This window comes from Trachypithecus francoisi, unplaced genomic scaffold, assembly GCF_009764315.1.
Source record: "Trachypithecus francoisi isolate TF-2019V2 unplaced genomic scaffold, Tfra_2.0 Lachesis_group16, whole genome shotgun sequence".
NCBI classification, from domain to species: Eukaryota; Metazoa; Chordata; class Mammalia; order Primates; family Cercopithecidae; genus Trachypithecus; species Trachypithecus francoisi.
Genome location: NW_022681461.1, coordinates 35,124,555 through 35,138,499, shown reverse-complemented (window position 1 = coordinate 35,138,499; position 13,945 = coordinate 35,124,555). Strand labels below are relative to the sequence as shown.

Sequence of the window (13,945 nt, the reverse complement as noted above, 5' to 3'; positions counted from 1 at the left end):
TTTTCTTTATCCAGTCTATCATTGATGGGTATTTGGGTTGGTTCCAAGTCTTAGCTATTGTGAATAGTGCTGCAATAAACATACATGTGCATGTGCCTTTATAGTAGAATGATTTATAATCCTTTGGGTATATACTCAGTAATGGGATTGCTGGGTCAAATGGTGTTTCTGGTTCTAGACCCTTGAGGAATCACCACACTGTCTTCCACAATGGTTGAACTAATTTACACTCCCACCAGCAGTGTAAAAGTGTTCCTATTTCTCTGCACCCTCGCCAGCATCTGTTGTTTCTGAAATTAATTATTGACTAGCAAAGAGACCACACAGTATAAAAATACCACTTTAAACCCCATATGGTAGGAAATCAGGGCACATTATGATGTGTAATGAAAAATATAGGTTTGTTGCTCTGATTCCATCCCTTTCAAACTGAACGAGCAGCCTTAACCAAATTACTTAACCTCTCTGTGCCTTTCCTTATCTGTAAAATGGAGTCATTAATAGTGTCTTTTTCAGAGAGTTTGGGGATGATTCGTTCCAATAGTATGTGTAAAATGCTTAACAATATTGGGCAATAGCAAGTACTTGATAAACGTTAGGTGTTAAGATAGCATGCTGTAGTATAGAAAATTTCTGAAGCTAAGACATAATGCCTTTTGATGTTCTCCCCTGACAGAACCCAGATTTCAGGATACTACAGCTAGGTTACCCTCTCCCTATTTGGTATTCTAAAAGATAGCCCCAATCTAGGAACAAAGATGGAAATATTCTGGCAGAAACTATTATGCCACTGGGTTCCTAGCAGAGTTAAACAAAACCACCCAAGGATTCAGCATACTAATCACATATCTAGGGCATGGGTGGGGGTAGGGGTAGCATAGCTGGGCTTTCTTCCAGAGAAGAAGGCCTTGTCTCCTGCCCTGCTCTCTGTGGTGTTAGGAAGTGCTCCTCCTCCAGCAGGATCAAGCATCCCTAGGACCCAACTCTCCTGACAAGTGCATCCAAGTTTGCCTCAAAGGCCTTCAAATCTTTGGGAGCCAAATGGCGTAACAGGATATTAACCTTACTGACTTGCAAGACCCTGAGCAAACTTCTTACCCAAAAGTAGAATATGTGAAGAACGTTGAAGAGTAACAATTGAGTTTTATTCTTTAAAGGCATTCTCTGATTTACATGAGAATTGAGAAACTGAGATGTATGATTTGTCTGTTAATTTCACACCCTTTCATTCCCATAAGCCCTAGATTTTGCTCAGTTAAGGAGCTTGCTTTAGGCCCACCTACCTAACTCTGTTATACTAGCTAATGTGCCCATTTGAATAGTTCAAGGATCAGCTAATGCTCTGAGCTTCATGGCTCCAGTATGAAGAACAAATTTAACAAAATAAAGCCATTACTGTAGCCAAGTTACCCTTCTGCTGCACACATATGTAGTGGGATCTTGCAGGATTTCCATAGTGCAAATTATCAAAGGCCTTGACTACTTAGCATTGCTGTATCACAGATGAGCCAACTGAGGCACTGAAAGCTCAAGTTTAAAGTCATATAGAGGGCCAGAAAAGGAACCTTAGTTTGGGACTTTGGCCATTTTAGCTACTCATCTGAAATTGCTGCAGATACAACGTATGAGCATATCAAATATTTTTGACTGTATATCATTGATTTCTAAAGTAAAAAAATTAAAAAGAAACCAAGAATTTCTAAAGGAAAGATGTAGTTTAAACAAAAACAACCACTATTAAACACAGTGCTGTTACAGGTTAAAACAAATGCTTTGTGACTTAGACCTCAAAAACAGAGCTTGATGTCTTTACTCCACAATTTGTGCACTTAGTGTATATTTAAATACTCTCTGTTAGTTAGAACAACTTCAGATGCTATCAAGATTCCGGTAAGCCATAAAACATGTCAATTATGATTTGAGTTTGTGCAAAGCCCTGTCTATGAGCTCATATTCTCAATAGGCTCTTCCAGTACCCAGAGGAAGCTATAGATAAAAAATAACTCTATTGGCAACCCATCTGTTTCTGTAACTGGAAATTTCCACACATCTCTGCTTTTGGAAATCACTTAGGAAACTTGAGAGGAAATAATTCCTTTTGCTTTCAGTCTGGCAGCAAGAAGGAGCCTCAAGGCACTCTGTGGGTCCAGGATCCAGTGGGGGTAATTTTGTAAAGTGCAGTCGTGCTTGCTCAGAGCCATAGGCTCCAGAGATAAGTCCAGATCAGTGAAGGGGTAGGTTTCATGGCCAGGTGCTGGCTAGTCTTGTTGCAGGTTTCAGATTAAAGTGCTGGATCATCCAAAGGCATTTGAAAAGTGCAAATGGCAAGCTCTGCAGGCCACCGAATTCTTGTTCAGAGTCCAGAAGCGTCTTTAGATGTCACATCAGGTCATCCTGGCTCCCAAGACCACAAGTTCAGATCTGGGGAGAAAAGCCCACAAATAAGAAAAATCATTTGTTATGATTAGAAAATATATAACTTCCCCAAAATTTGAGTGAGGAACTAATTTTTTAAAAAATGTTCATCTAGCTGGAAGCAGCATGGTTTAAACCTTTTCGTTAAAAACTTTTCTTTCCACAGTTTTTACCATTGCCCTAGTCCAAGTGTTCAGCTTCTCTCCTCAGACCTATTGCAAGAGCCATTCCTTTTCCATTCTGTGGGCCACACATAGCTCAGTAATATTGGAGCACATTTCAGGGGCCTCTCCTATTCAAAACCTCTTATAGTTTCCTATTGTGTCAGATATTTCTATTAGTTCCTGCAGACTCATTATTCACCCTGCTGCACTCTATTCATGCTCCAGGATGATGACACTGTAGACTACATCACTGGACTCCTCCCTCTGTCTTTGACTAGGCTCAGTCTAGGTGAAAAAGTGGGTTGCAGTGGGCTGAGAGCAAGTTTGGGGTATCTATTCCTCAGCAACCTCCCAGACAAGTTGTAGGTTGACTTTGTCCCTCTGTTAAAGACCACAGGTCCTGCCAGATGGACCTTTCTTATTGCCATTTTTACTAGGGTTCTGGGAACTGCTCCCTCCCCTTTCTCCTTCAGACCTAGGGATAGTCACTTTCCCTACCTGCTGTTATATCCTGGCATGCTCAGCATCCCTTGCTGGTTTCCCTTAATGCTACACACACCTTTGTAAATAGTCTCTTCATTAAACTTGCCTCAGTTACCTATTCTAAGCATGCCCTCCATTTCCTGCTAGGATCTAACTGAAGCACTCTTGCCTAGTAAGTAAAATCTAACCTTTGCCTGGAATTAATGGTTTATAATACATCCCCTAACAGTCTTTCCCCCTTATCTCACACCTGGCTTTCTCTCTGAACAGGGTCAAGTGCACTTTCCCATACCTTCCTGCCTCTTTGCCTTTCCTCTTAGTGTCTCCTCTATTTAGAATAGTCTGCTGTTTCCATCTCTTCCTGGTTCAAAAGTCACCTCCCACATGAAACCTTTCTTCTTCCCTGATTATCCTCAGCTTAAAGTGATGTTTGTCCCCATCTCTGAACTCATGTATTGTTTGTATTCATGTATTGTTTGTCCCTCTTATATGAGACACAGAGAATCATAAAAAATACACAGACTTTTCACACCATTAAAAATTCATGGGCACAGGTGAGTGAAGCTGTTAGTGACTCCTCTTGCTAATAGCACCCTCCTCCCTCCCTGAGACAACTGTGCTGCCTGAAGAAAGAAAGTGTGAAGTTGCCTGACATGGGTTGGGCATTTCTGTGGATTGATAAGTAAGGTGGGCTTCAGGATATAGGGATAATTTGAGTGCTATATGATTTTCCAAATATGTTCCAAGAAGCACAAGGTATCTTAGAGCAGTGGTCCCCAACCTTTTTGGCACCAGGGACAGGTTTCGTGGAAGACAATTTTTCCATGGATTGGGTGTGGGAGTGGGGGTAGGGTATAGTTTCAGGATGAACCTGCTCCACCTCAGATCATCAGACATTAGATTTTCATAAGGAGCACACAACCTAGATCATTTATATGTGCAGTTCACAATAGGGTTCATGCTCCTATAAGAATCTAATGCTGCTGCTGATCTCACAGGAGGTAGAGCTCAGGCAGTAACAGCCACTTGCCCGCTGCTAACCTCCTGCTGTGTGGCTCAGTTCCTAACAGGCCAATGGTACCGGTCTGTGGCCCAGAGGTTGGGGACCCCTGCCTTAGAGGCCTTTGTAGGGACCTATGGTAGGGTGATTATATCCTCCACTCTAATTTCACCACTATTTTAATTTGCTAGACATGTAGGAGTTCTGTCTAATATTTCCTTTGCAAAAGATTTATAATGGCAAAAGAAAAAGAAATTGGAAACCACTGAAATGGGAAAGGGGAAAGGAAACACGCCCATGTGGAATGCTGATGCTGTGGTCAGTTCTCAGGTGGAAGTTCTTAGAAAGAAGACAGGATACTCAAGAAAACAAACAAAGCAAACAAAAAAACATAAAGACTGGCATATAGTCTTTCTATATGCAAAAGCATATAGAAAGCTGGCTTCTTGTTTTAACCCAAATTATGTGAATGAGAACTGTTTCTTGAGTACTTATCTGTAATACTTTATTATAAGAATCTTGGATGACTGATAAATTCATCCTTCTAGTTCCCACATGGCCTAACTGACAGGGTCTTGCAAATAGCAGACATTTAATACACATTTGTGAGTGGGTGAATGAATGAATAAATGAGTGAGTAGCATTATGCTGGGAATCATGACTTTTTTTGGTCTGCTACTGTTTCACTTAAGGAAGTCAGTTAATATTTCTTAGCCCCCAATGTCATAATCTGTGAAATGAGGTAGCTAAGATACATGGTCTGTAAACTCTAACCAAGGCTTGATGACTGTAATAACTATTTTGTAAAGGATAGATGATATATATCTATGGTATCATAACCCACTCCTAAAGTTTTCTTGTTTAGCTGCTTGTCTCCATAAGAGGGAGAATGACATAGGCCCAGATAGCAGCACAAGTAAAATTAGATACAAGAACAACTTCCACAAATGGAAAAGGCGGTGTGTCACAGACAAGGACTCAGTGGGTCTGAGTTCTAGCTCCATTTCTAACAGTAAGTTATGAGATGACCTTATGCAAGTCACTTCAGCTCGTACATCCTTAGAGCATATCCATGACATTTAGCTGTGCTAGGAATCTTTGAAAGGCAACTAAGACATTGGTAGGTGTCCTTTAAAGAAGGTATAGCATTGCTCTTCCTAAAGTTGATAAGGACTGATGAAGAGTCCTATATAATGTATCTAACTACTGGGATCTAGAGAGGTGAGTGGAGATGGTTGAAATGGCTTCAGAAAGTATTCTTCTTCTTCGTAAAAGTAATACATCAGGGCACTCAAAAATAAAATTCAGAAAACATAAAAGTAAAAAGCAATACATGGTTCCATAATCCAAAGACATAATTATAGGCATTTTCATATTTTTACTTCTATTTTTCTGGAGGAAGGGAATATGGTGAGTCTATAAATAACATTTTTAATAGAACATGAATGATACATAAATATATTTTTATTTTGCAATTTTTCTATTTTTTTATTATACAGAAAGTATTTCCCCACATTATTATTCCTCAGAAATAGAAGTTTAAATGCAATGTAGGGTCTATTTATTATAGGTTCCAGTTTTTTCCATGTTGTATTAGAGTAAACTAGGTAATGCTGTAGGAACAAACAACTCCAAAATCTCAATATAAAAAAAGCTTATTCTTGCTCATGCTCCATGTACATTGAGGATCACCAGGGGACTCTGTCAATTTTAGTTACTCAGAGACTGAGACTGATGGAGCAATTACTACGTAGAATGTTACTGGTTACCATGCCAGATGGATAAAGAAAATACGGCAAAGCACGTGCCAACTCTTACATCTTCTACTCAGAAATAACACGCATCACTTATGCATACATTTAATTGACAAAAGTGAGTTACATGACCACACTTAACTACAAATTAATTACAGGGAAGTGCAATTCTATCATGTGCACAAAGGCAAGAGATCCAGGAAATGCTGAAACAGCACTAATACTGAACTCTATAAGGCGTTTTCACAAGTCGGGTCTTGTTTCAGTTGCTGGTTAGTGAACCAAAACCAGCAAGCCCTTTGCTTCTTAAGTTGGAAGGGAAAATATTCATCTGAATAAAAGTCTTGGAAGAAGTACATGCAAGGGACATGTCCAGGCCAAGTCCCAAGACTCCATCTCCCAAGATGCTGAGTCACAATATGAGAGTGCAGGATGGCTCCTGGGCAGCCTACAGCTGTACAGTCTCCTCATAATGCATGGTTTTGGGGTGGGATAGAACTTGGATGGCAGAGAATGGGTGTGAGAATGTCAAAGCCCTGAGCTGTCTGGTCTTGAGCAATAGTAAAATCTTAACCATGGCAATTTCTGGGCAATGGATTCTAAATTATTTTTGTTTTCTTTGTACTTTTTTATTTTTATACTCATAAAAACGTCAGTAATTTTAAAAATGTTCTGAAACCTGTTATTGTTGTAGTTTGTTCTTTTTTGAGTTGATAGACTCAACTAAAATTAAACAAAATTTATTTTGATATTCTTTTTTAGCATTGAGTCAAATTTGGTCAAAATTGGACACCTTTTAAATTTATCATATAATAAACTGTAAGAAGCATTGATAAACGGACAACAAGACAAATATCAAATACCATATAGTTGCATTAACACTAATATCCCACTTTATTATATTGACCAGGTGGACCTAAAATATAGACACATGGAAGCAGCCAGAAAATAATGCTGTAATCATGTGCTTAAGAATGGTATAGACTGTGTGTACAATGCAGAGGAAAAATAGAAAGGTATGAGTCGGGGGAGAAAGTCTTACAGATTAAGCAAGAGAGTATAGTATATGTAGGCTGGACACCGTGGCTCACGCCTGGAATCCCAGCACTTTGGGAAGTCAAGGCAGGAGGATTGCTTGGGCCCAGGAGTTTGAGACCATCCTGGGCAACATAGTGAGACCCCAGTTCTACAAAAAATAAAAATAAAAAATCCAGGTACAGTGGCACGCACCTTAATTGACGAAAGTGAGTTACATGACCACACTTAACTACAAATTAATTATAGAGAAGTGCAATTCTATCATGTGCACAAAGGCAAGAGATCCAGGAAATGGTGAAACAGCACTAATACTGAACTCTACTAGGCATTTTCACAAGTCAGGTCTTGCTTCAGTTGCTGGTTGGTGAAGCAAAACCAGCAAGCCCTTTGCTTCTTAAGTTGGAAGGGAAAATATTCATCTGAATAAAAGTCTTGGAAGAAGTACATGCACCTGTAGTCCCAGCCACTCAGGAGGCTGAGGTGGGAAGATCGCTTGAGTCCAAAAGTTGAGGCTGCAGTGAGCCACGGTCATACCACTGCACTCCAACCTGGGTGACAGAGCATGACCCTGTCTCTAAAAATATTAAATGTAATTTTTAAAAAGCAGAGTGTAGTGTATGGGTGTGGATTCTGGACTTGGACACCTGGATTGCTGAATCAATTTATTGGTCCTTATATTATTAGCCATATACCTTGGGCAAGTTAGTTAACTGCTTCATGTTTTGCTTCCTCACCTATAAAATGGAAAGCAGGGAGTAAATACTTCAGAGGGCTACTGTGAGGATTAAATGAGCTAGTCTAAACACACTTCTAATGTTTTAGAACAGAAGCGTGGTGTTATAATAATAAAGTTCATCATTACTGTATCTTAAAGTAGACCATGCCAAAAGTTGGGATTTGGACAAGTCAGAAGGAATGGGGAGGACGTTCCAAAAGAATAACCAACGTGAGCAAAGGCACAGAAGTGGGAATGAGCTCATGGCAGTGGTGTTGGTGGAGCAGCTAGACTTGAGGAAAAGTTTTGTTGAGAAGTGGTAGATGAGTTGGCTTAGTGAAATGTGGCTAATTGTCAAAAGGTCTGAAAAACCCTGGGAAGGATTTGATATGATCTCTAGAGACAAGCGATGACATCATGATGATGAAAATAGTGTTTGGGGGATTAGATCTGGCAGTGGTATGCTGGTGCCTCTTTAAGGGACTTTTCCAAAGCTATCTAGAAATATTTAAATTCCTCCTTAGGTATTGACAAAGAAAATAAGATATTAGATAAGTCAAACCTACCTCAAGTAATCTCTTCATTGAACCAAGACATCATTTTCAAAACTTTGGTTTGATTTTGTTAAGTCATTTTGGCTACAGGGTGCCCCCACTCCCCACCTAGATTTACTCAGATATTCATTGCTATTGCATCCAAATACTTAGAGTGGTAGATTCTGATATCACAGATGTCCTTTTGTTGCTGAAAGTTTGAGAGGCAGTGAGCTGAGAAAAAAGTCCTGCTGAACTAAACAAAAACACCAAACTGGTAGTCTGCATGCAATCTAGGTTGGCAGGTTCATGCATGAGCAGTTATTAGATAGAACCCTGGCCTCTTGGACAACTCCAATGACCAGATAGCAGTTGGTTACTTACTTCTATTTATAAAGGCTCAGGCAGGAATGACAAATTGACTTACTTCAGCCAAATATATGGCCAAGACTGTCCCCCTCATCTCTTGGTGCCTGTGATGATTAATTTTATGTGTCATCTTGGCTAGGCTATTGTGCCCAGTTGCTTTGTCAAATGCTAGTCTATATGTTGCTGTGAAAGTATTTTGTAGATGTAATTATCACTTGCTATCAGTTAACTTGGAGTAAAGCTGATTACCTTTCATGATGTAGGTTGGCTTCATTCAATCAGTTGAGGGCCTTAAGGGCAAAAAACTGAGGTTTCCCAGAAAAGACGGAATTGTGCCTCAAGACTGTAACATAGAAATCCTGCCTGGGTTTCCAGACTGCTGGCCTGCCGTACACGTTTCCAACTTGCCAGCCCCCACAATCATGTGCTGCTTCCCCTGAGTTTAAGCTTTTCATCCAACCAGGCTTAATGATTTTAGCAACCCGCTTTTTCTGACCCCTGGGTCATATCCTTCCTCCTCCACAGATTCCAGCTCCAAGCCTGTCAACCTCATGAAGAGACTTCTGTTTTCCCCATATTACTCTTGACTCACAGCCCACAACAATATACTTCTTAATCCTTGTTTGTTGCAAAAACATCCACTGTCAATTGCATCGCAGTTGAATATCTTCTCTTTGCTGTTAGATTTTAACTCCGTATCTAACTATGTGAGACCAGAGGTCCAGTGCAGTTTCATCTGGGAATGCTTAGGAATATAGACCGAGCAAAAGATGGCATGATTGTTCTGGGGCTAAGAACAAGGCTTTGCTGAAATGTTACCAAACAGGAAGATTCTATAAGCTGGAACTATTCAGTTGCCTTCCATGAATTAATAGAACAGTGGTTACTTTAAAATTCAAACTGAGAGAGAAAAGAAGGTAAGAAAGAAAAGCAAAAATCATGCTTACTCACAGCACTGTTCACTTCCCTCTTTTTCGTGGTGACAGGTCTTTTTGTTGTGTCTGAAAAAGAAAAATTCCAGAAATGGAATAAGATTAATGAGAAAATTTTCTTTGGTTTATAGATTAAAATATGGCAGAACAAAAAGTAAATCTAAATAAATGCACATAGGGAAGCCCAAATGTTCTCTGTGGCCTGGGACCTCAGGATAGTAATGCATAATGCAAAATCTGGCCGCTAGGCAAAGACTGTGAACAAAGAAGACCCACACTTTCCATTCCTCTGTCTACTCCTGGCCCTCAGGCACTTAAAGGCTGAGGGACTAATTTGGGTATCCAACCCAGGAAATGTCTGGCTGCAGAATTAGCTCTCCCTTTTCTGCTTTAGTCTTGACTGCCACTTCTACCCTGCCTTCCCTGGCCCAGGTCAGAAGTTCTGATCAATTAATTTACACTAAGGTATAAGTGACTGATACTGGTTCAAAGTAACTCAAGTTACTGGTTCAGAAGCACAAGTTCACATAATGGGATGCTGTTCACCAGTAACTTTCCTTGGTTTCATATCTTTCTTTTTTTTTTTTTTATATCGATAGGTTTAGGGGTACAAGTGGTTTTTGGTTACATATCCATGTATGGATTGTATACTGGTGAAGTTTGAGATTTTAGTGCACCCATCACTCACGTTGTATACATTGAACTCAATATGCAGCTTTTTAATTCCTCACTGTCACTCCCTACACTCTCCTTCTGAGTCTCCAGTGTCCATTATACCACTCTGTATGCCTTTGCATACCCATAGCTTAGCTCCCACTTAGAAGTGAGAATATATGGTATTTGGTTTTCCATTCCTGAGTTACTTCACTTGGAATAATGACCTCCAACTCCATCCAAGTTGTTGCAAAACACATTATCTCATTCTCTTTTATGGCTGAGTAGTATTCCATGGTGTATATATACCACATTTTCTTTATCCACCTATTCATCAATGGGATCTTAGGTTGGTTTCATATCTTTGCAATCACGAATAGATTTTCACTTTTTTCTTAACCTCTGATTTCACATATTCTCTCCCACTCTGATTCTCTTTTAGGATTTAATGCCCAACTCCTGTCATTGCCTGGGTTCCTGAAATCAGTCCATTCCTAATTCTGCTTTTGCCCTATATACCAGGTTTTTAGTAATTCCTTCATGACTGTCTTGAGCTTGGCTTGGAATTTGGGGGTCTCTATTCAGCACTGTAGTCTCTTTCATGAGGGTTTGCATTTGAAAGGAGCCCAGTGATTAACCCATAGGAATTGCTCTTGAATGTTGGCTTCAGTGGGTACCTCCTTAATGCCTGAGGTTAGTGCTGCCACTCTCTGTGGGCCACAGGTAACCATAAACCAGCATATTTGGTCTTTAAACCTTTGTAAAATTCTGGCTCAATCTTCTAGGACTATGCCACTCAGAGTCTGGTTCATGGGCTGGTGCTGGTAGGTGAACTGTTACCAGCCTATGATGATAACTCGTCCTTCACAAGAGAGTTTAAGAAACACTGTTCTGAAGATCTGAAGACCTGTTATAAAGATCTAGATTCCGTAGCTGGTGACTCCTACTGGATTCTAAGTTGACTTTGCCATTGGCTCAGCAAGTCAATGTGTAAGTCACTCAATTCTTTTGGATTGAAACTTACTTTCTCCTTCCATTGCTCAAAGATAATAATATTGATTGAATCAATTTGTATTAAGCACTTTTGTAACAAATAGGCCACAAGTTTTGGAGTCAAACAGACCTGTATTCAAATCCTAGCTGTATGACTTTGGGAAGTCATATAACTTTTCTGAGCCTCACCCAGCATAAAGACACTTCTCCCTGCCACAAGCAATTTTTGTGAAATTAAGTGAGAAGAAGTTTGTAAAGGGTCTAGCACAGTGGTTTTCAGTAGAACTTTCTGCAATGATGGAAATGTTGTATATCTGCACTGTCCAGTACAGGAGCAATTATCTGTACATGGTTATTGAGCACTTACAGTGTGTGAATACTTAAGATGTGACTGATGAACTGAATTTTTATTTAACTTAAAAAGAGCCACAGATGGCTATTATATTGGACAGAGCAGATCTAGCATACTCACCTGCATATTGTAGGTTCAATGTTTAAATTTTCATTGAACATTTATTATATGCCAGGTAATTTTTTAGATACTGGACATGTATTGGTGAATCAGAGAAACACAGTTACTGTACTCTTGAAACATAGAGACTAGCAGATGAAGCAGAATTTAACATTATTTTGCAACAGAAGTTGCCAGCTTCTTCTTTAGAGCCCAGCAGGTCACCCTGGAGCCCTGAACTGCTGAATGGTTCCTCTTAGGGGAAAATGGTAAACAGGACCTTATATGGACCAATAATGGCTGCCCTCCTAATACCCTTTAGTGCACAGAGCTAGTCACTGAGGTATAGGTGGGTAAATCTGTTCAGAGCTAAGAAGCCATCTGGAAGGAAAGGGACCAAGACTGCTGCCTCTTTACTTAACTTTGCAATGGACTAAGAAGTTCAGGATAACAATGGCCCTAAGAGGAACTCAAGAGAAGGAAGTTAGGACTGGTGTCCCAGGCTCAATATGAGGGCCTAGAAGGGAAGAGGCTGGCTGTGCACAGCTGTGGCTAAGGCAGGGATCCCCTCCTACCTCATCAACCTGTTGGGGTCCTGCTTTGGGACTAATGACAGAGCATGTGTTGGGAAACCATAAGAACTGTAATCTTGTAGCACTGTGGTCTGTGTGGGGATTGGGACCAGCAAGGTTACCTTTGCACAGTGGATGGAGACACCTGGAAGGACCAGAGATTCTACATGGCAGTAGTAGACAGCAACTGCTCAAAACCAGGGCTCTCTGGAGGACTAACCTAGCTCCCTAGTAGCCTTCCTGCCTGTTTGTAAATAGCACTGGCCCTGTGGGCTAAGTAAGCTTTCTGTCAGTTTGTGGGAGGTGGGGAAGTACATGCTATAAGAGGGAGACATTGAACTTCTTGCTAAGATAGGCATGTGGGTGCTTGAGGAATTAATTGGAAAATTAAAAGGGATGCAATTTAATTGGTAGCCCAAGCTATTAAAACAGATCCTAGACTTGTAATTGTGTGCTGAGTATATTGAAAGAAGAAGTAGGTGCTATGGAAACATATAATAAGGGGATTTAATGTAATGAGTGTGGTATGTGGTGGGTAGAATTAGGAAAAACTTGGTGAAGTATAAGCTTAGCTGAGATTTAACAGATGACTCCAACTCAGGTGGACAACAAGAAGAAAATATTTAAGAAGAGACAATTTTGTATGAGAAAACTTGGAATTGAAAGACTGCGATGCCTCTGAGGACTGGAAAATCCTGTATGGTTAGAGCTTAGACAATGAAGCTGATAGTGATGCAGTTAAAGTTGGAGACGTGAGTCAAACCATCCTGGGCTTGGCTTGTTGGAACTTCATCCAGTGAGCAACAGGAAGCCATGGAGAAGGTCTGAACAGAGGACATATGGTAGATTTATGATTTTTAAAAGCCTATTCTAGCAAAAAGTGAGAACAGACCAAGTTGGAGGTAGCAGGAGTGAATACAGGGAAACCAGTTAGGAAGATTCCTCTGTAGTCCAAGTTGAACCACACTAGTGGCAGTGAAGTTCAGCCAATAAGCTGTAAAATGTTCCTTCTCTTGCTACTTCCCCTTTTACAGATAGAAAGACCATCTCAAAGAAGACAGGCAATTTGTACAAGGTCAGAGAGCCAATAAATGGCAGCACCAGGTCCCAGCCTAGCCCTCTGACCTTGGTTTAAAACTCTGTCTACATCACCAGCAGTTCTCAACCCTTTTCCGTGGCACACAAGTTTGTGTGCATGGCAGACACATGTAAGAAAGCAGATCTGAATGCAAATGATTTAGAGACAAGGATTATATAGGCAACCGTGATTTCTCTCTGGTTCATTAAAAATATAAAAGAAATTGTTTGCACATTTATTCACTCAATTCTTCTTTGTAACAGAGGTCTCCTAATCACAGTTAGGACTTGAGCTTTACATCCCAGCTCTGAGCTACTGATATCTTCACTCACTCTTAAGATTGGGGTGAAGGATGAGGAGAGGATTTATTTACACTCTATCTTTGAGTGTGACTCCATTCTATTCTCCCAAAGAGCTGGGACAGAAGACTCAGCTGCTCATTTCTGAAGTGCTTAAGGAGTCCTCAGGCCCTAGGCCTTGAACTCTGGTATAAGACTATTTTCAAGAGGTATGGGTGTGGGAGGTAAAAGAAGAATGGCAGAAGATAAGACAACTGAGGTGGATCTGACATAACTCTCTGAAATGGTTCTATTTAAAAGTCAAAGTTCTGTTGGAGATACCTCCTTTACCATGAAGCTCCCTTCCCTTCCACATTTATTTTTCTTTCTATCTTTCTTCTTCCCCATCTCCTGCTTTCTCTTTCTCCCTCACTCCCCTCACCATCTTCTTCCCTCCCTCTGTCTTTTTCTTTTGGCAACAATTCCTTGCATTCTACAGTTAGAAGTATTGTGGTC

General features: G+C 40.3%; 1 protein-coding gene and 1 long non-coding RNA gene across 7 annotated transcripts in view; one reads left to right on the top strand and one right to left on the bottom strand.

Moving 5' to 3' along the window:
- LOC117098557 overlaps positions 1–13,945 on the top strand; it is a 150,940-nt gene that overhangs the window by 51,481 nt on the left and 85,514 nt on the right. The gene's annotated exons all lie outside the window — the stretch shown is intronic.
- PDCD1LG2 (programmed cell death 1 ligand 2) overlaps positions 1,124–13,945 on the bottom strand; it is a 60,037-nt gene continuing 47,215 nt past the window's right edge. For 3 of the 5 annotated variants that reach the window (XM_033237269.1, XM_033237274.1, XM_033237272.1), the window contains 2 exons: positions 9,419–9,472; positions 1,124–2,421 (listed from right to left, as the gene is read on the bottom strand). In XM_033237269.1, the coding sequence (XP_033093160.1) occupies positions 2,390–2,421; positions 9,419–9,472 (86 nt within the window). In that variant the 3' untranslated portion in view covers positions 1,124–2,389. The remainder of the gene's footprint in view (positions 2,422–9,418; positions 9,473–13,945) is intronic. The other 2 variants (XM_033237270.1, XM_033237273.1) reach the window with 1 other exon arrangement.